The sequence below is a fragment of the Gavialis gangeticus genome, unplaced genomic scaffold (assembly GCF_001723915.1).
Source record: "Gavialis gangeticus isolate Ggan-Ray unplaced genomic scaffold, GavGan_comp1, whole genome shotgun sequence".
In the NCBI taxonomy this organism is placed as follows: Eukaryota; Metazoa; Chordata; order Crocodylia; family Gavialidae; genus Gavialis; species Gavialis gangeticus.
This window is the reverse complement of record NW_017729006.1, coordinates 16,840,549-16,867,956: the sequence shown is the minus strand read 5'-3', so window position 1 is coordinate 16,867,956 and position 27,408 is coordinate 16,840,549. Positions and strand designations below refer to the sequence as shown.

The 27,408-nt window shown below is 39.0% G+C and overlaps 1 protein-coding gene across 1 annotated transcript in view; it reads left to right on the top strand.

The window, feature by feature from the left end:
- Positions 1 to 27,408, top strand: part of LARS2 (leucyl-tRNA synthetase 2, mitochondrial) — a 151,393-nt gene that overhangs the window by 110,876 nt on the left and 13,109 nt on the right. The window contains exons 15-19 of the mRNA XM_019508888.1: positions 6,052 to 6,155; positions 7,730 to 7,912; positions 14,594 to 14,763; positions 16,429 to 16,506; positions 18,891 to 19,002. Coding sequence (XP_019364433.1) covers positions 6,052 to 6,155; positions 7,730 to 7,912; positions 14,594 to 14,763; positions 16,429 to 16,506; positions 18,891 to 19,002 — 647 coding nt within the window. The remainder of the gene's footprint in view (positions 1 to 6,051; positions 6,156 to 7,729; positions 7,913 to 14,593; positions 14,764 to 16,428; positions 16,507 to 18,890; positions 19,003 to 27,408) is intronic.

Genomic DNA, 27,408 nt, shown 5'->3' with positions numbered 1-27,408 from the left:
TTTAACATTCAGTGACTTGGCTGGGCAGCTTCTGCGCCCACCCCACTCCATCACTGTGGGGGCCTCGATCTGTGCCTCCAATGCTCCTTCGCCACCACAGACGTACCGGTAGGAGGCTACTCCCCAAGCCACCAGGCTGCATTCCTGGCATACATGCATGCTGCACATGCACGCAGCATTTATTGGTGACATTATTGGCTATACCAGCCAAAAAAAGCCAATTGCCAATAATGTTAATTTTCCTGTTATCGGTGCCAATCCGATATGCCACCGATATATCAGTGCACCTCTAGTATTTGTATCTAATGTTAAAAAGATGCCTGAAAAGGGAGTTGATTTTTAAAAAATCCCGTCAAGCTATGTTGTTCTTGCTCATTTTTTCCAGTAACACTGATTCAGGAGGATAAATAGAACCCTCAGGTACATCTGTTCAACTGCACTGATTCTAGTGGGAATTTCACTGCTGTAAGTAAGATTCAAATGTGGTGCTTCACTGGAATATATGAATCAATTCTGTTTGATAAATGAGCCTAAATGGAATCCAATTTCTTCTCCCTGAAGGACTAAAAAGCAATAACAGGTTTTGATTAGGTTAAGAAATTTGATTGTAATGCTCAAAATGAGAAAATGGCGTAGAGAGGGTGTCGTTTTTAGATAGCCACTTTACAGAATAGAAGAAAAATCTGTGTACGTAGTTGAACTTATTTGTACAAGCCTACTTGCTGTGAGAGTGCTAAATAGCACAACCATAAGACTACAGGAAAAGGTGGCATTCTTTTATGTTGTATTTTCAAAACAGTATGCCACATTGTAATACATAAGAAAAAAGTCTACAGCTGTGGGGCAACCACTATGACCTCAGAAGAGCTCACTGTAAACATTAATTGATTTTTATAATTGTACACAGAGATTATTCAGGCAGTTGACTGCCCATTGTAAGACCTGGTGGTTGTTGAGTGTTTTCCTTACTATGTATTTGTGTTGTGAAGCAAAGACCTTCCAAGTCAATTAAGCCAAATTACTGCATTTAGCCATGGCATTTCTCAGCATACTCCTAGGCTCATGTCCTTTCATACATTGTGGGATACTTTCATCTAACCATTTTAGACTATAAAACTCTGAAACCTAAATGTAATCCCCTGCTCAGGATCTACACCTGCTGCTTCAGGTTTCCTCATCAGTTGTGGGCACTCTGCTCTTCTAATCTAAGCATTTGGAAGTCCATCAAGGAAGCAAGGAACACAGGCCTAGCTTTGTAAGGAGCAGAGGTCTTGAGAGACAACTTCTGAACTTATCTCTTCCTATGAGTTCATCATTCATCAGTGCTTTAGCTGGATAGAGTACCTCCAGCTTTCTCTCAACAAGTCCTTTATATGTGTGGTAATAGTCTTCCGCTATCCCTGCACAGAGCAGAACGTGCTCTTCAGCAGGACTTTAATCTCTGTGCTATGTGCTCAAACTGACAAGTTCCCTGCCTACCAGTCATGTTCGTCCTTCACCCCATTGAAATATCCTGTATAGCAAAACAGCTGTTTCAGGGAGGTAGGCCAAGATCAAAGGGGCTGGACGCACAGCGATGGAACCAATTCAAAATGTTACTGAGCGGGAACCGGTTCACAGTTGTATGAAGCACCTGGCCCAACATGCCTTGCAGTGGGCAGGTAGGAGCAAGGGTTGGGTGTGCCTGCATCCATGCTTTGGAGTTCCAGGAGGTGGGGGGAATCTGTTTTTCTGCTTTTACTTCTTTCCTAAGCATAAGTTCAGTAAACTTCAGCAGCCTGCAGTTGACCAAAGTCTGCAGTATATTAACCAGACTTGGTGAGGGGGTAGGGGGATGGGCAGGTGGTGCCAGGAAAGGAGTGTTTGATACTACACTTTTTGGTTCCCAGAGGCTGAGGGGAGGAGGTGCAATCCAATCTAGTAGGGACCACAGCTGGTTGTTAGAAAGATAACCTTGTTGAACAAGCAGTGCAAGGGAGCCAGTTGATTGAAAAAAGTGCCAAAAACGGCGGGGCACTAGAGTTCTCACTGCATACTAGAGGGGCCAGTTGCAGCAGTTACGGTGGCCAATGAAGAGTAGTGCAGTATGGGATAACTGAAAGTGACCAGACCAGAGTCACAGAACACTTGAGTTGCTTACAGACATGAAAAAACTAAACAAAATAGCATTTTACTTTCAGCTTGGCACGCCCCTGCGCCAAGCACAATGCATACTCAAAAGAAGCATCACATTAGTTTGACCCAGCCCGCCCAACAATGTATAGATCGTGTGCTTCAGCTGGGCCTTTTGGCACTTTTATCTAACAGTTAATTAAGTCAGCTATAAGATAAAAGCCCCCCAAAGCCCTCATAGCCCCCCAAAGCCCCCATAACCCACTGAAGTGCATGATCTATACAGACATTGGGTGAGCCAGGTCAAACTGACGCACTTCCTCTTCTGGTAAAGCGCTGGGTTTGTTTTTTTTCACATCTGTCAGCAGCCTTGGTGTTCAACAGAACACTGAACTGGTTCCCAGTGAACCAGTTCCAGTAGTGCTTGATTTTTCAAATACACTTTTCAACCATTCCAGGCAGATTTAAACTGATTTAAAAGGCTTGTATGTCTGGTCGCCTCAGATTTAAGCCACATGTAAACTGTTTTAAGTGCTGTGTGTGTCCATGACCAAAGTCAGTAGTCGGATTTCAGATTCAGCAACTCTTAGAGTTTGTGTTTGAGTGATATTTCAAACAACTTTCCCAGTCACCTCTCTGGAATGTACCTTAAAACCCTGCTCCAGGCCTGCACAGCAACAAAACCTCTTGCAGTCTGAAATATGTCATTCATCATATTATGACAAATAATTCATATTACCTTTCTGTTTATTTCACTGGAATCATTAATCAATTTGAGTGTAGTAACCTTTAAGAGTTGAACTGTTTATCTGGTGTCATCCACAAAGCCAAGAGGCCCAGCCATGACATTCTGTCACAACATTTGCATCAGCATTACATTAAGATGCTGTTGTTTCTTTGTCTTTCCATTCAGAACAAAGTAGCTCACCACATCCATTTTTTCCCCACCTGTCTTTTCCTTTGGTTCATGTGAGGGAGATAATGTAGCATGCGTAATTGTGTAAAAAATATACTGAAAAGTAAGGATTATAATAGGAATGCTTTTCAAACTTTGACCCTGTCCAAAATTGTGAATGTTGGATATTATATCAGAGGCTTTGTAAATGCTGCTTCCAGGAGAATGTGATTCTGTATGTGACCATGTGGTGGAGCCAAGACAACATCGTCTCTCAGGAAAAGCTCTCCTGGATCAACTGAAGAAATTCAGTACCCAGCTGCATTTGTTTCTCGTGTCTTCACCAGAGCCTTCCACAGACTGAATATTTCTGATGCTGGGCATTTCTCCATCCTTCTGTAGTCTCCCATTCCATTCAAATGTGTTCTGTTTTCCCCATACATGGTAAAATATTCGGTATTACATGTGTCCTGCTTCTCTTTCCTGTAAATATAAATTAGAAATGCACATTCCTCCTTTTAACTTGCAATAACATGGCATCTGATCTGAACTAACACCATGTCATTAAAAGTAAGCGTTCCATGAAAAATGTGTTCTGGTTAAGTTACCAATTTTTTGATGTTCTGACTATTTAACTTACTTTCCCATGTAAGATTAATGTTGTTTAAATGTCATCCCAAATAATATGTGGGGGTAAGGAAGATTTAATCCTTTTATTTATCACTTTTTTTTGTAATTGTCTTACTTTGTTTAATTACTAGCTTTTAAAACAAGGCCTGTTTTCTCCCAGTCCATGTTTACTTTCTATTTGTTCTGTGATAGGGTTACAGACTTCAGTCTGTGAGACTCTTGTTTTAATAATAAATATGTCTGTAACAGAAAGACAGAGCAAAGAAAATGACTGCTAAAAATAAATACTATTTTTCCTTTCTCTTTAAAATAACCTGTTGTTCCAGCATTGTGGTAGCAATTGAAGGTAAATCATGTTATGCTAGAGATACAATATCATGCATAATCCAGGCTGCTCCAATCCAATATTTATAGAGTAAAATTATTCTGTAAAATAAATGACTGCCCTTTCACATCATCAGTTGCATTTCTACAAGGTTATATTTTATAATTATGGTAATAAGAAATTAATTCATAATTAACTCCTTAAAACAGTGTTTTGGAATATGAATTGTTATAGTTATAAATTGCAATGTAGAAATCTATTTCAGCTGTTGCCTCTTCATAAAAGAATTATTTTTGTGACCGTTTGGAAACAGTAAATAATAGATACAGGGGATATGATGTATTGTTTGTACTGTGTATATGTATAGCAGAGACTTATTTTGATGGAAGGCAGTGAGACTACTCAGGTGCTTAATGTTAAGCACACATATCCTGTTGAAGGAACAGTGCTTTAGTTGCCAGCACGAATTAGCAAGTGCCACAGAGATGAACTTCTTTGTTGCTCTTTTCAATAAAGTTTACAACAGCAGTCATCTGAATCAATGCATTACAAAAATTAACTCGCTAAAAGGAAATGATGGCAATGGTGTGTCTGTTAACTGAATCTAATTCATCAAGAGCTTCTTGTTTATAATCTATTTGTTGAAAGCACTATTTCTCTCAGAGGTTATGCTTACCTCTGTTATCCATAAATGTGATGCTGTTCACTTTCTTTTTCTTTTATAAATTATTTTTACCAAGATATTAAGGTTTTAATGCTGCTTGTGCCAAAAAGAAAAAAAATATTAATCTAGTCTAATTTGAAGTTTCCTACATTATTGGTTTCTAATGTCATTTTTTGTTGTCTTTTTCCCACAACAGGGCTTTGTCATTTTTCAGGGTCTGCAGTATTGACCATCAAGTATATAAATGTTTTGTTTGCTGAAAAAACATGTATTCTGATTTTTCTAAAAAGGAAATGTGCACTAAGATTTTGAGCTAAGACCGTGTATTTCAAAACAAAGTTCAGAGTCAGTTAAAATCAAATGATTGTGAAGAAGTCAGACCTGACAACTTGAACATGGTTTATAAATTTATCTTAAAGTTATTGAACCCCCTGAGTTGTGCCAGTAAAGATTATCATATTTTTATCTCTAATTTGAAGATTTCAGTATTAAAATAACATTAAATCAGTACACAGTAATTTATGCAGGATATGAACAAGTGTGTGTATTTCTCAATACAGTGAGCACTGCAGTTACCCAAATACTAGACAACTTCACATTTTAAAATGACCCTCCAGTAATTATATACATGGAAAATTTGTGGAGTCATCTTAAATTCATTGTCCACCCCCCACAGCAGTGGTGGGAAGAGCAGTGGTAGGGGGTAAGAGGCCAGATTCGCACCCCTTGCTTCCCCCACATGTATGTCCACCCTGGCATATGCTTCCTTTGCCTCCTCATCGCATGCAACCCCTTGCCACTTGCTTTTTGGATGTCTCTGCTATAGCTCTGGGACAATTAGGGGCCGCAGCTCAGACCCACCAGGGAGAAGCAGCAATGGCATGTCCTGGGCCTGTGTCAAAGCAAAAGGTGAAGGTAAGCAGTAGGAGTGGGAGGTAGAGGCAGGAGAGGCAGTCAGTCTTCCCTGCACTCCCTTGAATCTGCACACCGTGTGTCTCCTTTGCCTCCCCTCCCCACTGCATAGTCTCCTCCATGCTCCCCCTGCTATGTACCCACTCCCCTTTCACACAAGCCATCCCAGACTGAAGCAGGCAAGCTCAGCTTCCCACCTCTCTTCCTTCCTCCTGAAGCTCAGGGCAAAAGCTGGAGCTGAGCCACCACCTGCTCCGGGCTAGTACTCAAATCTAAGACTAAGACAAGCTCCCCCTCCCCACCCCAGTGTTGACTGAGGCAAAAATCTTAGATTAAAGTAAATACAAAAAGTGCCTTAACTTTTATAGGTGACAGCTATTGTGCATGTACAATGAAATGCTTCTTTCATCAAATAATTGTGTTTTCATTGGGTTAGCATCCTGAGGTTTACTGTAAAGAATGCTTTTGGCCACGCTTTTCAACAGATAAGTTTCCTTTTCCTTTTGTCCTCAGGGAGCCTTTTCATAAGCTTTTGGTCCAAGGCCTCATCAAGAGTGAGACCTTCAGACTAACAACAACAGGCCAATATTTGAAGCGAGAGGAAATTGATCTCACTGGTAAGGGGGACTGTGTGGGAAAACCAGCACAGGTGCATCCAGAAGGTCAAAGGCTAGCTTAGCAAAAAAGGATGTACGAGTCATAGTGCATGGAAAATTCAGCAGTGAGAAGTGAATCCTTATAAACTTTAAGCCAGAGATTGACTTTTTGTGTGTGTTCTGGAGTTGTGTACATAAAGCTGAGTGTATCATCAGGGATAATATTAATCTTTTTGCCCTTTAATCAGGTTCAGACCCTATGATTGAACTGTATTTTTACTTCAGTTGGGTCTGGCTCTAAAATGACCAAAAAAATCAGTATTTTATAACAACTATTCACTAGCCCAGTTATAAAGATCTGGTGGGCACAGTTAGCAGATATCTGCATTGAAAAACCATTGCCATAGGTGGTACAGTTGATAGCAGTTTCAGTGGATAAGATATGGATATAATGGGTATAGAACAAGCTATTCTCTACCCCTGCATGTGATCACTGAAGGGTAGCATGAAACTTAAATCTCCCTTTGTCTGTGTTTATACTTGTTCTTTGCTTGGAAGGTAGAGTTTACCTCTCTTTGATGTTTTTACACTGAAGCACCTATGCCAGTGCTGCCTTTTGTGGCTGATGCATTGGAACAATGTGCCTTGGCCCAGCTGAAACCTGTAAACCAAGCCCAGGGCAAGTCATATGTTACCCCTGTGCAATGCATCTCAGTGAAAGATTTGCAAAATTCAGAATATTTGCAGGCCCTGAATCTCCAGTGCTATTAGACTGGTGCCTTTCATGAGTAGTGGGCTGAGGCATAATAATACAGCTGGGCACCCAGGGCAGCTGCAGAACAAAACTGCTGCTGTCTTTCAGCCAGCACAGTTGTATGGCTGTAGTGGCAATGGGTTTTTTCTACCTCCTCCCCCTCTCCCCGCATTGCCCTGCCCTATGCCAATGGACATAGCTTTGCAAAAAGGAGAAATACATTTATTTTCCTTATGTGATGGAAATATTATGATCATAGAAAATAAGGGTTGGAAGAGACCACAGGAGGTCATCTAGTCCATCCCCTGCTCAAAGCAGGATCATCCCCAACTACATCTTCCCAGCGAAAGCTTTGTCTAGCCGAGTCTTAAAAACCTCCAAAAATGGAGATACCACCACCTCTCTGGGTAACATGCTCCAGTGCTTTACTTACCCTCCTTATGACAACGTTTTTCCTGATAGCTAACCTAAACTTCCTATTGGTCCTTGTTCTGTCATTTGCCACTACTGAGAATAGTTTAGCTCTGACCTCTTGGTAACCAACTACCTTCAGGTAGTTGGAAGCTGCTATTAAATCCCTCCTCAGTCTTCTCTTCTCCAGACTAAATAAGCCCAGTTCCCTCAGCCTTTCCTCATAAAAGTCATGTGCCCCTGTCCCCTAAATGATGTCATTTGAGTTAAAATCTTAAAGTAGGGAAGGGACTTGTTTCCTTCCTTAATAGGTATTTATCTTTTAAACTCCTGAAGAACACCAAAGAAGTAGTTAATATTAATTTTGCCATTTCAGATGTTTAGGGAACAAAGTGAAAGTTGAGTTACTGAATGTGTTCTATATGTTTAGAGACGGGACCAGTTCACTTAAAAACTAAAGAGAAGGTGCAGGTCACATGGGAAAAAATGAGTAAATCCAAGCACAATGGGATAGATCCTGAGAAATTTGTCCAGCAGTATGGCATTGATACTATGCGACTCTTCATCCTTTTTGCAGCCTCTCCAGAACAAGACATCTTATGGAATATTAAAAGTAAGTTGTGGTATTTCAGTTTGTTCTTCCTTTTAATGTATTGTGTCTTGAAACTTAGTTTATTGTCCGTTGAATCTGAAAATCTGATATAATGGGAAGATCTCAATGTCTGTCTCTAAATAAAGGTGGTATCTTTGGATAAAGGTATTTTTATTTATGATTTATTTATTCTTAATACTAGAAATATAGCAAATGAGACCAGAAATCCATCTGGGATTGCACTGTCTAGCAGTGGCCATAACAGACAGATGCTCTAAACCTTCCTGTGGTTAGTAGCTGGCTTACATCCTAAAACAAGCTGGTGCATATTACTTCTAAAAAAACCCAAACAAACTATCGAGCCTTTCTGATAAAATTATGGATGTTCCAAATACCTATTGAAATTCTTTTCTGAATCCTACTAACTTCTTTGTTCCAATTCCTTGTAGCAGTGTGTTCTACCAGTTTAATATACCATGTTTTAAAAAATATTTCCTTGTTATCTTTTTATATGTTTCCTTTCTATTTCATTAAATATTCCTTGTTTTTCTATTACAAGAACAGGTAAATAGGAGCATCTGGCTGACTTTTAAAGGATTAATTAATTACTGATCATGACATCTTCCAATTTTGCACATAATCAAAATTTAGGCTATTCTTTTTGGTCTTCCTATGGAAAAGAATGGTTTTTACATTGGAGAGGCTTCCACCACACTAAAGAATTTTTTTCATAAATAATATTCCTTTGCTGGTCTCCTGCATAGGGTATGTAATGTGAGGCAATATTAAGGCTCATGTCATTATGTTCAGATAAAGCACAGGATATTTGAAGTTATCCTGCCATTTCTTTAGCAGTTCTGTCTTCTGCCTCACAGGCTTTTTCATTAGCTGAAAAGACTAATAATTCCTTTAGATGTAGAGCCACTGCTCCTTGCTATTCTTTTCTAGAGTAAATGTAAGAAGATGATATACCATATTTACTCTTTTCTAAAATGAAGGTTTTTTCCCCATTTAATACAGGGGGTGGGGGGAAAGACCCTTGTCTTAGAATCCCGTATGAGGGAGGTGGGGGGGCAGGCAGCTGCTGTGGCTCGGGCTTAAGCCTCTACCTGGAGATCGGCTATAGCCGCAGCTGCAGTTTCCCGCCCCCCTCTTCCCATCCCCCACATCTCTGCACCCCACCCTCTCCTCTTTGCTGCCTCTTCTGCCTATCTTCCCCCCCACCCAACACTGAGCATGCCCCCAGCCCAGCCTGTAGCACGAGCATGTAGCCCACATGACTGCTACAAGGGCAGAGGCTAGGGAGAGGGGAGGGCAGAGACTAGGAGAGAAGCAAGGTGCAGAGCGGGGAGGAGGTGGGGGGCAGGCACAAGCAGGGGACAAGCTGCTTGACTGTCTTATACCACCTGCCCTCTCCCTTGCAGCGGTAGGTGGGATGAATTAAAGGCAACCCTTCAGTAATTAGATTCTATACATGGAAAATTTTAACCAACTTGTAAGTTTTTCATGCATTAAATCTAATTATTGGAGTGTCATCTTAGATTCAAGTAAATACAATAGCAAAACCAGTTAGAACATTTTAATATCAATTGTCTTTGGCTTTGGAAAATAAGAACCAACAACAATTTGGCTTAGTTGCTACATGCAGTGGAATAGTGGACATAGGCAGAGAGAAGTCTACAGCACTTTTTTTTTTCTTTTAAATGAAGGTTCACTGTACACTGAGGCTAGGGACAGAAATTAAACATAAACCAGTATAAGTGATCAGGAACTGGTTCAAATCTGTAACATAACAGAAGTTCAATGCACATAAATTGCTTTCAAAATAGCCAAAACCAGTTTAAGATAAACCTGGATGGATGTAGTATCAGACTTAACTGATTTATTGAACTTCTGTCCCAGATTCCCAGATTCAAGTTAACTTGCAGTCCCCCAGCATCCCAGGATGCTTTGAACCCCCCCACAAACCCTCCCTCCCAGGATGGGCTAGACTTGGCCCAAGTTGTCTGCTCCATCTGAGCAGGAAGATGTGCTGTAGCACCCCCGGCTTCTGCATTGCAGGCATGTGGCTGTATTTCTGGAATCAAAACTGAATGTCTGTTCACTTTGTTATCGGTTCAATCCACGAAGTTTAGATTTAACCTGCAAAGACTAAATCAATTCAGCCTCAGACTTTTTGACTGTCTGTACTTACCCTGAGGGAAATGGGAGCAGAAGCAGGGAACCTAAATATCTGCTTGTCAGTCTTTTCCCTCCATCCAACTTACTTGAACTGGGAGTTTTGCAGTTCATAAAGATAGTAACAGTTCAGAACTGAATTATAGGTTTCTTTTCTGAATTGAGAAAAAAGGTCAATTTCACAAGAGTATTAATTAGGCTACAGACTTGTTAGGGAAGCACCTCCCTTACTACTTCTCTTCCTGTACCTCTTAAAAGCTAAGATCAGGTATAAGGAAAATACTTGTTTCCTCTGGCAATAGTTTATTCTTAAATAACGAGTTACTTGGAAAACTTGTAAGATTGGATCTCATGGGGTTCAATAATGACATATGCAAAGTCCTGCACTTAAGACGGAACAATTCTATGCACAAGTACAGGCTGAGGACTGACTGACTGGGAAGCAGCTCTGCAGAAAAGGACCTGGAGGTTAAAGTAGACAATAAGCTGAATATGAGCCAACAATGTGACCTTGTTGCCAAGAAGGCTAACAGCACCCTGGGCTGCATTGGTAGGAATGTTGCCAGCAAATCAAGGGAAGTGATAATTCCTCTCTATTCAGCACTGATGAGGCCACATCTGAAGTAGTGTGTCCAGTTTTGGTCCCCCCCACTACAGAAAGGATGTGGACAAATTGGAGAGAGTTCAATAGAGGGCAGTGAAAATGGTTAATGAGCAGGGGTACCTGACTTATGAGGAAAGGCTGAAGGAACTGGGCTTATTTAGTATAGAGAAGAGAAGATTGAGATGGGATTTAATAGCAGTCTTTAACAACCTGAAGGGGGTTCCAAAGGGGATGGAGCTGGACTGTTCTCAGTGGTGGCAGATGACAGAACAAGGAGGAAAAGTCTCAAGTCGAAGTAAGGGCGATTTAGGTTACATATTAGGAAAAACTTTCTCACTAGAAGGGTAGTAAAACACTGAAACAGGTAACCCAGAGAGACTGTGGACTCTCCATCCTTGGAGGTTTTTGTAAGGCCAAAGGTCCTGAGGGGGACCACACCCGAGAGGGGGAACAGTTCAGGGAGCTAGGCAGCCCAGAATGAGGGCAGAGTAGGCCACCTGATTGGAGGGAATCTAGTTGGGGGTCTGGATTGAAGGATTCTGGGGCCCAGTGTGGGGCCGGTGATGATAAGAACTGTGGATGCCATCTGCAAGGCTTGGGCTGCGGTGTAGGGGAGGAACAGAGGCGCAGAAAGTGCCCCCTGGCATCAGGGCAAGAAATGAGCAGCCTCCTGCCTAGTTAACATCCTAATTAGATATTATTAAGGCATGGCAGGAAAGAAGGCAGGCAGTTGGCCCATAAACAGGTAGGCAGGCCAGTGGCAGATCAGCCCCGAGAAGGCCCCCCTGTTACAGTATTGCATAATGTTTTTCATGAAACCAGGTTGAATAGTAGAGGTCGTATACTCACAAAGAAGTTTGTGTAGTCTTACCTTTAAATATGGCTTGCAGTTGAGGGTCCCTTCTGAACACACACACTCTTCTAAATGAAAAGTATGCTACCCCAGTGAGATCACTCTGGCAGGTCTTTATTTTAATTTCTGTTTTTTATCTGCCTCATTCTGTAACATGTTGTACATCCAAGGGAAAATACGCATTAATGCAACTTGTCACTCAAACTTTAATAAAACATTTTAATGCTTTAAAAAAAAAGAACCCATGTTTAAAAATTGCTTTTTCTACCATTCTTTCTTCTGTCGGTTTCTTTGCAATACAATGCATTACAATATGATACGATACATACTAGGTGTATTGTCAGATCGGTTTCTGTCCTTACATTTATTGAAAGAGGTAGTTAACCATATTAGTCTGAAGTTAGGCTGAAGGTGGGTCTGGATAGCATCTTAAGACTAACTCTTTCAGAAAGGCAAGAGTTTTCATAGGCTACAACCTCCTTTGTCAGACACTATGTATGAATGGACTTATAGACAAAGAGGCTACCAACTAGAAAGGTCTAAATACATTCAAATACAAAAGATTGGAAGTGGGGAGGAAAAGAGGGGTCCTGCTGAGAGAAGTGAAGGTGGGTTGAAGAGATCAAAGGAATTAAAAAGTTGCTGTTAACCTAATGAGGGAATAGGGTTATAAAAGGGAGTCAGGGTAATGGAATAAGAATTCAGAGTTTCTGTTGAGACCATACTTAGCACAGTGTAGTGTGTCGATGATTTCTTGTTTTGTGATTTTTGCATTCATGTTGGTTTTTAAAGCTGTTTAATAACAGCTACTCTGAAGTCAGTGATAGAAGGTCCAGGGAAATTTAAATGCTCTGCCACAGGCTGTTATGTCTTTCTGGAATTGATGTTAGATTGGTATACATTCATTCTTTTACATAGGGATTGCACCATCTGTCCAATGTAGAGGGCCACTGTAAGCAGGTGATGGCATATATGACATTGGTGGTAAAACAGGAGAATAAACAAATGATACAATGTGTGTTTTTGGTCCAGTGGTGGTGGGGTCTGTGTTGATAAGGGGCACAGATGGCATCTGTGTCTGTTATGAGGCCTGATGCCTTGGTGAGAAAGGAGTTAGGTAGTTTATTGCTGGAGAGACGTCATCTGAAGTTAAGGGGTTGTCCATAAGCCATGACAGACTTGTCTTCTGATGAAGTACACTGTATCTTACAAAAGCTCATGCCTTTTTGAACAAGTTAGTCTTTAAAGTACAGTAGCTTAACTACGGTAGGGCAACCCTAGAGGGTAATGAAAAAAATGGTTGCTGCCACAGTCTCACAGTTGCACTAGTGGTGTGGCAGCTGCCCCAGGTGCCCAGCCACATTGTTACACCATTGTTAAGGTGTCACTTTGTCCTGCTTTCTTCATTACATTTTTTGCTTGGTCTTTATCCAAGGGTCACATTTCTTTTCTAATTATGTAATTAGGGTATGATGCTATGACTTTTATCATTTTCCTTATAACAATCTGATCCTAAAAGTACAAGATTAGGAGGTAGGTAACAAATTCTCTTCCTCTCTCTCAAAAGAACCGATTTTGCTGCCTGTGTCTCACTGCCTCTTCCTGTCTCTCAAAAGAACAGATTCTGCTGCCACTTACATTTGGTAATACCTTGCTCTGTTAGTTGTTCTTTTGCAGTCAGTCTCCAAGTGCAGATTTATGCACATCAACACTGTGCTTGGGACATGTCCGTGAGGCAGTTGCCTCACTTCAGTACTCATGTGGTATAGACATGCTATCAGTGACTCATCTGTTGTGTCAGTCTTTTTTCCCATAGTTTTGTTGTCTTAAAATGAGAAAAATGGAACTTACCCCTAATTTAAACTTCTTTGAGATCTGCAGAGAAAAGGTGTTAGTCAGAAATTAATAGTTTGGTGTTTCTATTATACATGTTCTTTCATAATTGTAGTCATAGACATCTACTGGAATGCTAGGAAAAATGCATTTAGTTATTCAAACAAGCCTTTTCTTTTGCTTGATTTGAGAAGCACAAAGATAAGTTTCCCTGAGTCACCTGTTATTGAAAGAACGGTGCAGAAAATTGAACATAATTATGATAGTTGCTCACCGCTGCAAAGAATTTTTAAGACAAAAGGTAAAATAAATCATTTTATAAGCCTTTTGTGAGCACAGGTTAAAGCCTGTGTTTCTTTACAATAACAGATCCTAAAAAAAAAAAGACACAGATAAACAAGTGACTTATTTGTGAGAGAGTACTGCATAATATTAAGCAGTGATATGGTCACTAGAATCCTACAGCTCATTAAGGCTATTTAGCACTGTACCCTGGTGCAAACAACTTTACATCTGCTATAACTAGCCACTTGGAGATCCTGTCAGCATGGGGAGTAATAGTGGCATTACATCTCCTCGGCCTCTCATTCTGTCCTTCCCAGGTATAAATAGGTGATTGGGATTGCAGTCCCACAATCCCCAGCTGCAGGAGCAGCCAGGAGTCTGGATGGGTAGCCAGAGGACCAGGGATGTCATAAAGGTAGTTTATGGCCACTTTTGCAGTTCTTATTTCTTAAAAAGTGCTGGGTGTCAACAAGCTGGTCCAAAAATCTGGCTACGTGTTTTGTTACCATGGTAACTACTGCACACTGAAAAACTAGCATCTATATGTGTTTTTCTCATCACTTTAGATCAACGTTTAAAAAAGACGTCCTTATTACAGAATTTCTTGCTGATAAAAGCATCTTGAAAAACACTCCCTGTTTTCCAAAGTAATTGACATGTAAAGTGAATCTCTTCTAACACTTACCTGGCAAGGGTTTATTTTTACACATTTAGGAAATGTTTAACAGAGGATATCGCTATATTGAAAATATTAAACAATGACATTATTTTTTTCCATTAAAGCAGTCTCATTTTTTGAAATGTATATTTCATTGCACCAAGAATTTACATGCAACATGGAATTTCCTTATAAACATGAAATGGCATGTAGTTTATGGTACCATTTTTCCTTTCTTTCTCTTTGGCATTTTCGCTTGATTTTATAACTGAAATCTCTTATTAAACTCAGCTGATGCTATCCCTGGTGTTCAGAGATGGCAGATACGCCTTTGGTCTCTAGCAACCAACCTTATTAAAGCCAGGGCTTCCGGGACTCTGCCCAACCCTGAGCTGCTGAGTAAAAAGGACAAGGCAGAAGCTAGGAAGATCTGGGAGAACAAGAACCTTACGATCTCTGAGGTAAAAGAAGCATTTGCATCCTTTGAAAGTGATTAAATGGCTTGCCATTATTGTTCATATCGTGTACCAGCAGTGTGGGTGATTCTTTTTGATAATAAAAAGTGTTGCTCCATCCAAAACTATTCTGAAAATATTTTTTGCATAAAGCAAAGGAGAATGAAAATGCATAATTGCAAGTGATTTCAGGTGCCTAAAATCCCCAGGGAATTATGGCTTTGCAGCTAAGTGAGGTTTGGATAAGCAAGGTTTTCCAGTATGAATGCATGTACATGGTAACATACTGAGGTTCTATAATGCAGTCAGCACAAACTCACAAGTAGCAAAGCTTCAGGAAAGTTATGCAGTTCATTCCAGACAGGTGCCAGTAATTCTTTTACTGCACTTCACATTATTATGTCCCTTGCACATTGCAATACATATTTTAGAAAGCTTAAAACCTTTTATTAAGATGATTTTTTTTACCTCTTTTTATGTTAAAGTCATATACCATAGTTACTATGTATTCAGTTGTACGCAGGTCAGAGGAAGCCATAAACACATTTAAAAATTACTTGAAGGTGGGGGTGGGGATATATATACATAGAAACATACCCTGACTTAGATTATAGGTCCTGGGATCTTCCAGTACTTCAAACAGACTTTAAAATTTTGGTCATTTTAAGTATGAAAAGTTGTCATGTGTTTCTCATCTGTCATAAGCACTGGGCTGCTGGATTTTGGGAGGAAATTCATACGTAGGGGAAGAATAGAGAAAACTCTCTGGGAAGTTGATTTAATGATAAAATTATTTTAAAGATAAAATGATTGTTTCATAGTTTCATAGTTTCTAGGGTCGGAAGGGACCTGAGCAGATCATCTAGTCCGACCCCCTGCCATGGCAGGAAGAGCACTGGGGTCAAATGACCCCAGTAAGGTGGTCATCCAACCTCCTCTTAAAAACCCCCAGGGTGGGAGCCTGCACCACCTCACTTGGAAGCTGGTTCCAGACCCTAGCCGCCCTGACCGTGAAGTAGCGCCTCCTGATGTCCAACTTAAACCTTCCCTCCGCCAGCTTGTGACCATTGTTCCTGGTCACTCCTTGCGGTACTCGGGGGAACAGGGACTCCCCCAGCGCTTGCTGATCCCCCCTAACCAGTTTATAACAGGCCACAAGATCCCCCCTCAGCCTTCTCTTTTGAAGGCTGAACAGGTTCAGGTCCCGCAACCTTTCCTCATAGGACCTACACTGTTGTCCCTTGATCATATGAGTGGCCCTCCTCTGGACCCTCTCGATGCTGTCCACATCCCTCTTAAAGTGCGGCGCCCAGAACTGGATGCAGTACTCCAGCTGCGGTCTGACCAGTGCCGCATAGAGGGCAATTGTTGATTGAAGCTGTTCAAGGTTTGGAATATTAAATTTAAATTCTGAGGAAGGCAGAGGGGGAAGTGTGCGAAAGTTATAAATAATTTAACTTACCACTTTAATATCACCTCAGTGTGCACACGCGTGTAATTGCACATAATGTGTATTATAGGTTGAGGTGATATCCTTGGGGTGGTGTGTGCCCTTTACACAATTTGTGACTGATTGCTCATACCAGTTTTTCTTGTTTTGTCTTTTTTACAAAAGTAAACTCTCTATATGGAAATTTTAAGCAATTAATTACCTGTTTTTTATGTGACTAGGTAACAAGTGACTTCACAAAGAATTACATGCTAAATGCCGCAGTTTCTCAATTGATGAGCCTCAGTAATACACTCTTAGTAAGTATGCAGTCTAATTGAGTATGTACCATAAAATTTAGTACCGTTGGGGCACACAACTACGCATTCAAACAAGGAATAGCCTGGGGCTTTGGGGCCTATTATACTACGAATGTTTACTGTGCTTATTAATACTGCTACATTTATAGCCTATTAGACTTGCAACAAAAGTCATCAATTCAAATAAACTGTACATTTGTAGCTTTGTGGCCCTGAAGCGTGCACTATAAATTGCCAGGGAGAGCTTAAAGAGGACTCTACCTAAAACTAAAATAGTTTAACTAAATGAGTTGTTTAAGTTTTAAGAACATCTACTCCATTTCTGAGATGAGCAGTGATACGTATGCATGTAAACAGAAGGGATCTAGATCACCTGGTTGTTTACATCTGTATTCTATCCCATTAAAGGACACCTCTTGGACTACATTATCTTGTTTTGTGTTAAACATAATGCTATGGTTTTCAAAATAAATTAATACTTTATAAGGTACTGTAGTCATTCCAATAAGTAAGAAAGAGTGCTGTGATTGACAAGGGCAAAAGCAGTGAGATTGTGAATTCCTCTGTGAAAACATTCATCACTACAATACCAACTGATGTAAACAAAGGTTAGAAATTCCTTTTTTCTACAAAATAATTTCAGTTTGGCACTTGTAATTGGGACTTTCATGTGGATCGTCCAGGTGGCATGGGGCAGATGTAGCTGTTGTTATTTTTGTTTGTCTTGTTTGGATCGTTAGTCTTATGTATATTTTGGCAGTGACCTAAATCAGAAGTCAAATTAGCTATTTGTCTCTGTAACTAGAATTAGAGTTCTAGCTGGTGATATGAAAGCACTTCTTGACTAAACTCACAAAACTTAACACTCATCCATGTAGTCGCTTAAAAATGCTGTACTGAAATAGCAACAGCGCTAGAGACTGCATGTTTTGTGGGACTGGAAATGTGATGCACAGTTCTTTATTTTCAGATCACTGATTCCCATACAGTGTGGGCTCACAGAAGAGATAAGTAAACTTTAAAACAGTGATTCTCAACCCGGATGCTTTTAGAACTTTTTAAGGGCACCACAGGGTGCCATGGAATATTAGGACTGTTAGGTATGCAAGCACCTGCATATGATTCACAAGATAAATCCACAGATTTCAAATAGGAGTCCAGTGTCAAAAGCATTCTGACCTGTTTTAGTCTTCCTAAGTTTTTTGCAATAGAAGAATCACTCCATTATTTTCCATAGTCTAACAAGAAGTGCCTTGAGTCTAAAGGATTGAAACCACTGCCTTAAATTTTGAGTTCACACAAACATCCAAATGTTTGAATGCTGCTCAAAATAGTATGTTCAAGAACTAAGGCTGGGTACCATGTATATTTGGCACGTCCTCTTCCATCCAGAGCTGAAATCAGGAAATGTGGACATGGGTGAAAATTAAATTTAGAAGGAGAAAAAGAAATCGCTAAAGTTTATTTCAACTTTGCAAAAAGCTGAGATCAGTTTTTATTTCATCAAACTTACTTGCTCAAACCTGAAAGGTAGCAGCTGTAAGAAGTTGCAGTAGGACAGCTGTTCTGTGGCCTCTATCAAATGAATTGTTGGTCTTGGTCTATTTTCTTGGAGACAGGAAATAGTGATCATCACACCCATGAAATAATTATCACAGTTGACACTTGCTGGCAGTTTTCTTTGCTCTATCATCACAGAGACAAAAAAACTGAATATGCACAGAATCAAAACTATCCTTCCTGGTGGAGATGGTTTTTGTTCAGGTCAAGGTTGAAGCTAACTAAGGCTGAATGAGGGAAAGTTTGTACAGCTTCCATCTGTGCTTGTACCTCTTTTAATGGTAAATAATAAATAGGAATTCAATGCACATATTGTCAGTCTGCCACTTCTATAAGAACTTGGAAAAACAATATAAACATGAGCCATCAAAGAATTTCTGTGCTTTGCAGTCTTACATCACTCTTGTATTGCTTAGAATCTATACTCACATTTATCTAGATCTTTTTTGGACCTATTCTAATTAAAATACATGCCTTGGTGACACTCTTAAACTAACTGAACAGGGTTTTATCTTTCAAATGATTTGTGATATTATTGGACTCACCCAGAGTGTCCAAAATCCTCTTCAAAAATGATTGTACCAGAATCAGTATGGACAGGCCACTACATGGAAAGAGTCCCAGTGTCAAAGTTTCTAGCTAGTTCACAATAATGCTGGTGCCTTTGGTCAGTTTTGTGTGCTTTTTGTGTGCATTGTATTATTTCTTGTAAAACATTATTATTACAGAAATAGGCATTGATTTGTGTGCTCATTATCTCATTTTCTTATCAAACTGTTTTTTTGCCTGTTTATATTTACAATTTTTTTCCCCATTTTTCATAGCAAGCCTCGCAACCCCTTATGCTCCACAGTGTGGAATTTGAGGAAGCTTTGGCCGCTCTCTGCATTATGCTTGCACCTATGGCCCCCCACATAGCCTCCGAGCTATGGAAAGGTACTTTGTACTAATTACTGTTATAGGAAAAATCATAAATGATTCATAGATGCTAGGGTTGGAAGAGACCTCAACAGATCATCGAGTCTGACCCCCTGCCAGGGCAGGAAAGAGTGCTGGGCTCAGATGACCCCAGCCAGATTGCCTATCCAGCCTTCTCTAAAGACCCCAAGGTAGAGGAGAGCACCACCTCCCTTGGGAGCCTATTCCAAATTTTGGCCACCCTTACCGTGAAGTTTTTCTTGATGTCTAGCCTAAATCTGCTCCCTGTTACTTTGTGACCGTTGTGCCTTGTTACCCCAAAAGATGCCCTGATGAACAGAGCATCTCTGATACCTTGCTGCACCCCCCTCGTGTTTGAACACTACTCAAACTAGTGTGGTCAAAAACTAAGGCTAAGTTTTTGGGTTTTTGTAAGAACGAGTTTCTTTGTACCATCGGCACTTTCTCTTTTATTCTGAGTTGGGGAAATAACTTCCAGGAAAAGTATGCAATATCATAGATAGGCTTGCAAGAAACATCTAAAAAATAATACTTTCAGTGTGTATGTTGTTCCGTAGATCAAGACCTATTCTCTCCCTCTCTGTCACCACAGCCCCACAGCATTCAACGTTCTTTCCCCAGGAAGTCAGGCTTAGTAATTACTTCATGCCTGTTACTCCTTCTCACCCACGTACCTGCAGATTGCTGACTGTTCACTTGCTCTCCACTACTTCTTTCACAATTTTTCTGTATCCACATCATAATTTGGAAGGGAAGGGAAATCAAGAAAATGGATTCATATATTTTTTTTGAATGGCATAGGCTATAGAAAAAGCCCATAGGATATGGACATCTAAACCATTTATTATGGGCTTTACCACACATCAGCAGCTCAGGTCTAACTGTCTGTTTGCATTCTTACCTAAAGCACAGTAATTTAGCTGTCTTTCATGGATGGTTAAACCACCACAGTTTAGTTTCTGCATACCACAGGGCAAGAGCAGGCACACAGGCAGTATGTATGCTATGGGGCAGCTGGCATTCAGTAAAGCCCCATCTCCTTTTATCCTGCAGTAAGTTGTTTGGGTATGCAAACCTTTACTTTTTATGCTGAATATGCTGCTTGGAATGTGGGCTAAGAGGATTCCTCTCTACAGAGCTGTGTACCAAACAGGCTTGAATTCTTATGGTCTCATATCTGTTATAGCAGAGAGATAGAGACATTGTTAAAATTGAATTCCTTTGGTTGATAAATACCTGTAGCAGCTATGTACTTTGCTGTTTGAACCTTGAGAGTCCTGCTAGGGTTCTCACAAGTATGGCAGAATGAAGGGATCATTAATCATGAATGCTTTGTTAAGGTCCCACCATACATAAGAGAAGAGGGGACTATAATACCAAAGGCTGGCTGCAGAGGACTTTTTGTTTAGATTGCTGACTTCAGAAGTATGTTAACTGAACATACAAGGCTTTCTGTATCAACAGGATCATCATTATAGTTTAATTAAGCTATTGTATTATGGGAATTATGTGTTTGTTATCAGTTGTCTACTTTATGCAGTATATGAAGTATATTATTTGGAAAAATCCAACATTTATCATTATTCTCAAAGAATCAGAACACCTGTGAAAAAATAGCTACATGGAGTTATTCAGTAACAGGAAAAGAGATTTACATTCATACTTTTAAAAACATCTTATGCTCTACTCCTGCTTTTCTAAATGTTGATGGCTCTCAGGTCAGGCATGTTCTTTAACTCTGTTGCAAAAGAGAGTTTGGCTTTTAAATCTTTGGATTATTTCAAAAACTGTAAATTTAAGAAGACAGACAATCACTATTATGTCTGAATCATCCACAAAAATTTTCCCTGTGATTCAGTTCTGCATCTGTAAAATAGGCATATTTGTGTTTCAGCTTTGGTTCCACATCTGTAAAATAAGGAAGTTAATAATTCATCCTTCTACCCTTTTTCTGTCTTACATGCACAGATTGTTAACTCTTTGGGGGATGATCTCTGTATCTTACTATTCATTTGGATAGCATCTAGCTATTCGAATTTCAAATGGGGCATATAATAACATAATGAAGCTAAAATATCTGATACAGCCTCTTTGCTTGTTCTCTTTTGTTCGTTTCAGTAATTAATTTAGGATTTCATGAATTTAAGAAACTATTTTAGTTCTACAACTAGACTCAAACCCTAAAAAATAAATGGATAATATTACGTGTGGGAAAAGGATAACAATGAACAGAAAAGCAGGTTCTTCCATTTACCCAGCATCATATCACACTTCTATTTAAACCATCCCTGAGGAGAAAAAATCTTGCTTTCCTAATAGTATTTTGTATCCATAAAAGTGTTTTCTAAACAATTGCACATACCAACCATTCAATATATTGCATCCCTAAAGGGGAGAGAGAGAGAATAGTTTGGATGGGGGGGGGGGTTGTAGTCCTTTGCTATGTAAATAAGCCTTCTTCTAGATTACTTGTCATTTTAGTGGTATACTTTCTTTTCTTGCGCTTCTGTTGTCATTGTTTATAAACAAGGATGAAATGTGTAAAAAGAAATTGCCATAGAAAAATTCTGCTCAACTTAACACAACTGTTAAAGTACTTCAAGCAGCACCTATTTTTTTATATAGGGCCCCATTATGCCACCGCAACCATACATACTAAAAAGATGTTCTTCCTCTAAAAGCACCTACAGTCTAAGTCACTGATTCTCAACCAGGGTGCCCCAGCACCCAGGGGTACTGTGAAATCCTTTTGAGGAAATGTAGGGTGCGAGAAGGTACACACAGATTTGTCCCTGCCTGGCCCTTGTGCCCAGGCACAGTAATAAATATATTAGTTTTAGAAGAGGGTTGCCACGAAATCCACAAAAGTTTTAGAATCTAAAAAGTTCAGCCACTGAGTAAATGGCAATTGATAGTAGGTGGCTATAACACAGAAGTAAAGGAAAGCATAGGCTAGTAGTAAAACAGTTGTATTGAATGTAGAAAACTGATAGCACACCAGCAGCCCTAGCCATTGTCAAGTGTTTTGTAGCAGAGTGGATAAAAATTGATGATTTGAAAAGAAAAATTTGGAAAATATTATTTAAGTAGATACATTTTTAAAAGAATAATTATTTAAAACTAAATTTGAAATTCTGAGAAATCTATCAAGGACTAAACTTAATGTAATCTATTGAAATCATTTAAGTTAATCAACATAACACTGAAGCAGGCTGCATTTTTTCCTGCAATTTTAAAGAAAGTCAGACCACTAACCTGAGGGAAGTTGCTAGTTAATCACCTGCAACTGTCGGGTTTGGGGTTTTTTTAATAATAAATTATCTTTTAGCAGTGTTTGCCTTTTATACAGGTGCAGACAGAATATTTTTCTCATTTAAGTTTATTTAGCTTACTTCAGCTCAGTCACTAGTTTGCTCAAAGTTGCAAAAGAATTTGGGAGTTAAAAACCAAAAAAGCCTGCTTTCCTCTTCCAATCTGTGAGTAAAAATTCAATTTGAGAAGTGAGGAGCTGTTAGTTCCAAAATCTTGAAGGACGTAGCCATGAGAAACAACAAAGTATCAGCTCAGTTCACTGACTACAGATAATTTTTTTTTTTGTTTAATAAATCAGATTTAAATGTAAAATGTTTTGCTTGAAGAAATGTAATAGTTTTGTTTGATTCATCCATCACTTTTAGCATTGCTTTCCACCTAAAGGCAGCTGACTCAAGTCAAAGTAAAAAAAGAAAAAAGAAAATTGATCATCTAATAAATAAGAAATGCATTTCACCATAAATCTGTAATGTAAATCAGGGCATCTTGTTCACTGATTTAAATCATTATTAAAAATAATGATTTAAATCAGTGATTTAAAATAATTTACCCTATTTTGTCAGCATCATGCCAGCGGTCTTATAAAATAAAGCTTTTTAGTACACTCTTCCATTCTGTATTGCCTGTTGACAAATGATTGAACATCGCTCATGGCTGATGTCCCACGGTTCTCTTTAGAGTTACATTTATCTTTGAAGTATAAGCATTGTGTTTTATAGATTCAGATATACAAAAAATGGAGTATATTTTTGTCAGGTAGAATCAAAACCCGGAACCTTTTGTTAAGTGGTTATTGAATACAATTTTTTCCCCTTGGGTTTAATTCATATATGACCATTTTATGGATATGCTTCAAAAACAAATGAAGACTCATACCTTTTTGAGTTAAGGAAAAGATTGTTTAATGCTGTTTTAACAATGACTTAACATTCAGGTGTTGAACAGTAAGCATTGAATAGTTGTAGTACTTTGATATTTTTGTGCATAACTTTTTTTTTTGGATAATGTATTTTTCTGCTACTTAGAAAAGAAACTGTTTCTAGTGTTTTGGGTGTATTAATTTAATACTGTTACACTACTGACAAATATGTACCGTGCTACAAATACACATTATACTAGTTTAACAAAGAAAAGGTAACATAACCCCTCAGTGTGGAAAGAGTTCATCTCGCTGACATCTTTGCAGCTTGCAAATTCTAACAGGATGAGGAAACCTATTTCCTTCCTGAAACTTTGTATCTTAGGAATATACAGACACCACTGGTAAATTTGAGACTTGTTTGTTTGTTTGTTTGTACTAGCATAGTATATTCCTATCCAGACAAGGATAAGAAGCTTCTTGGTTTGAAGGAGTTTATTTGTGTTAAAGTACTTCTGTCATGAAAGAATGAAAATTGCCATGTGAAAGAGGTGCCTTAAACACCCCAGCCCTTTGTCATGTTTTATTGAAACTGCATAATTCCTGGCACTTGTGATGCTGCAGTTTCCTTGGAAATGAAATAACTACAGTAGTCCATTCCTGAAATCTTCAGCCAGTTTGCATTCAGTACCTACAAAGAGATTTCTACAGACTGCATAGAGACAGTTACCTATAGAATAAGGGCTAAGGAAAAACTATTTAAAATTACTAGGAGAGATGCTTCTGCTTTATTCATACACACACCACATGCCATTGATGTGTCTGAGTTCTGTTATCAGAGCCATGTTTTTCAGTGTGCCCTTACCAAATTTTCACCCTTTTTATAAATGCCCCTGAAGAGTCATGGAAGCACAGGGACAACATTCTGCTCTTTCCTCCAAGCCATTAATCAGGAGGTGAGCAGAATGACATTGTAGTATTGGAGCAAAGGATGCCAAGTCATTCAACCTGCACAGAAAAGAATGACTCAGGATGGTACAGGAAAGTGTACCTCACATAACAAGGTGAGGAATAGTAACTGTACACTCTTAGGTCAGGTAATGTTGTGAGTTTACTAGTATGTTTTCATGGTTCACAAAACACAATGGCCTTTAAGTGCCTTATCAATTATCATAAAGGTCAGCACAAATGTAAAAATCCCAAAAAGCAGAATCACCAAATGGGGGGAAAAGGAGTGACCGTATAAAAATTCCTTCTCAAAAAATAAACCAAGATCAAGGATGAGCTATCCACATGAACTAAGAAGGACAAACCATCTTCAGCCTTTAGTTTACTAGAAGGGTGGTTGGTGCTGGTTCTCTTGGAGCAAGCTGAGTAGGAGAGCTTGCCAAAATTGACTTTAGATATCTCAGCCTGCTTTTCATACTATTTGATGTTTGTGGAGTCCAGCTGCACGCCATACCAAATGAGCCCCCAGGACACTGGGGCTAGTACTAGACAGTGAAGTACGTTTTACTCCCTTATGTGGTATCAATGACATTGCACAGCTTTTCTGATAGCTGTTTGGAAACCACTATCATAGCCTTGCCTTAATTGTCCTACTGTTGAAGAACATTGCACATATGCCTGGCAGACATGAACCTTCTGTGCTGTAGTGATATCCTGATACTTGACAGATTTGATTTGCTTTAATACCAAAAGTTCACTTAAGGCAGCAATACAGAATTACACCAAAAGCAAAGCTATGTAATGATAATACACTTGGAATTGATGGCAGAAGCAAACACATGAAGATAAAATATGAAATCCGCAAAGTATTAAAAACTGCTTAAAGATACTTCATTTTATTAGTATTATGCTGCTTAAAGATACTTCATTTTATTAGTGTGAAGGTGTTTTTTAAATGAATGCAGGCTTCCATTCCTTTTGCCTCTTCCAAATTTGAAAATTTCTAAGATAAAATTTGAAGAGAATTCTTGCTTATCTCATGCTTATCTGTAACCCCTCTGCATTGCCTCCTAATTTTCCATATTTCTTCTGCAGAGTACCTTGCCTTAGACTCTGGTTATGTTCTTGTTTCAAGGCCTTTTACTGATTTCTTCTCACCTTCCTCATCACATTCAAACTCCTCCTTGCTTCCCTGCCTTTGCTAGCTTCCTTTTGCTCTATCTTCATACCCAAATTTCATACCTAATTATACACTTTGCCATGGTCTACTCTGTGAAATGTCTGTGCCTATTGTCCAGCCTAAATGTTGTCTACACCATTGCTGGAATATTGTAGGTGCAGTGTTTTCTAGTGCAATTTCCTCCTTTGCTTCCTTTTCACAAGTTTAGTCCTGTGCTTTCTAACATGTGGTCATCTAGGACTTGAATACCCTTCTTGACCTAATGCCAGTCTTCTCAAAACAAGCTTCCCATATGCCCAATAATCTGTACTTTTATAAAGGCATACTAAGGGAAGTGTTATTTTTTATGAAATACTCCAGACTCCCACAAGGCTAATAAGAGTTCACATGATTTCCATGTTATAAACTGTGTCCTGCCTTCTCCTTACCCACTCTTTCTCAATCACCTTTGTGTGTGCCACATTTAGAAATATTGTATTTTTAACTTGGACTCTGCTCCTGTCATTATTTCTTCCTGGTTGCCTGTCTGGCTCTGTATGGATGGGAGTCTCCACATATTTTAAATTGCAGAATAAGGACTTTGACTTGTGCAAGGATGTTGCCTTTTATCCATCTACAAAATTTTCTGCATATTGTAGTCCTGTAAAAAAAAATAATAATTGCTAATAATTCCTAAGCAAAATGTGGTATTCAGGTTGCTACTCTTGCAGGGGAATGCACAGCCATTGGAAGAAAACACAATAATAGGAGCAAAATACATGTCACTATAAAATCAATTTCATTAGGTAACCTCAAGCTAATGAAGGAATCCAATATAAGTAAGCTCAGAAGTAATTATTGGCTCTTTTCTGTGCTACAGCAGAATGAAATTTGGGTTGATTTTCTTCCTTTTTTTTCTTTCCCTTTTTTTTTTTTAATGGCAAGATTATTTTTAAAATAGGCAAGCAATTCCAGATTGTGGCAACAAAACCTCTGTTTCTTGCTGTGCTTTGAAACTGTAACAAATTATGAGGATTGAATTTTGTATGGTTTGGAACTCATAAAATGAGAATTAAGACAGGAAACTAAGCAGGCAAGATGAGTAAAACCTTCATATCGGTTTCCTGTCAAACCACAGTTTCAGAAACCAGCCTGCTGATGTGTTTCATGGGGTTTTTTTCTTTTTAATATAGGTGTGTTCAGAACTTTTTAAATGGATGTTGCATCTTGTAGTGAAGTAATATATTAACAAAAATAGACTTGAGGATCCTTTTTATTTTTATTTTTTGCTTGCATCCAGAGGACTGACAGCCTCCGCATCCATAGAAGATCATTCTTGGCTAACACCCTTCATAAAGTATCTTTTTTTCAGTAGTGTGAAGAATCCATTTAAATAGAAAAATAAGGAGTGGCCGGTATGCATGTTTTTGCCACAAGGCATATGATCAGTAGGAAAGGAGTGAGCTCATCTATGTATAGGAAAACCAAAAAAGAGATTTATCTGTAGCAGCTGTTTTCTGTAACCTCAATGTGAAAATGAGTCACCATGATGAAGATTTTTACAGTTTCAGTTCTTCTCTTGTGCTCACAGTTTCATCTCCTTTGCCAGAAAATTCCAAACTTCTTTCTGCAACCCAAGAAAGTATTTAATAAACTGTTTATTTAACAAAATTGGGCCCTCTGTCACACTTAAATTAATGTATATTTTTGCTTGCCCTCAGAATTAACTCCTGCCAATTCACCTCCTTTCTGAGTCATTTCTATAAATGGCACAAATATTTTTGCTATTTTCATAATCTGTAACTTTTATCAGATAGATTTCAATTTTGAGAGTATTTATCTCTTCCTCTCCCTTTATTTGTTCTTATTCAGTGCATTAGGCTTTCCTAACCTTTTTGATAAAAGTATTTGTTCGTTCTACGTGGAACATTGTGGACTCCGCCTGTCTTTCTGTTGTTTTTCAAACTGCTTCCTAAACCTGATCCTGGACAATATATCTTATGTTGTTGTTTTTCTTAGCACTTTGCATATAGTCAAATTTCCATTTGTAGGATTCTCTCAGCCAGCAGAGAATAGAAACATTAAAGACAAAGAAACACAACTGAAAATCCACAAATATTGGCAG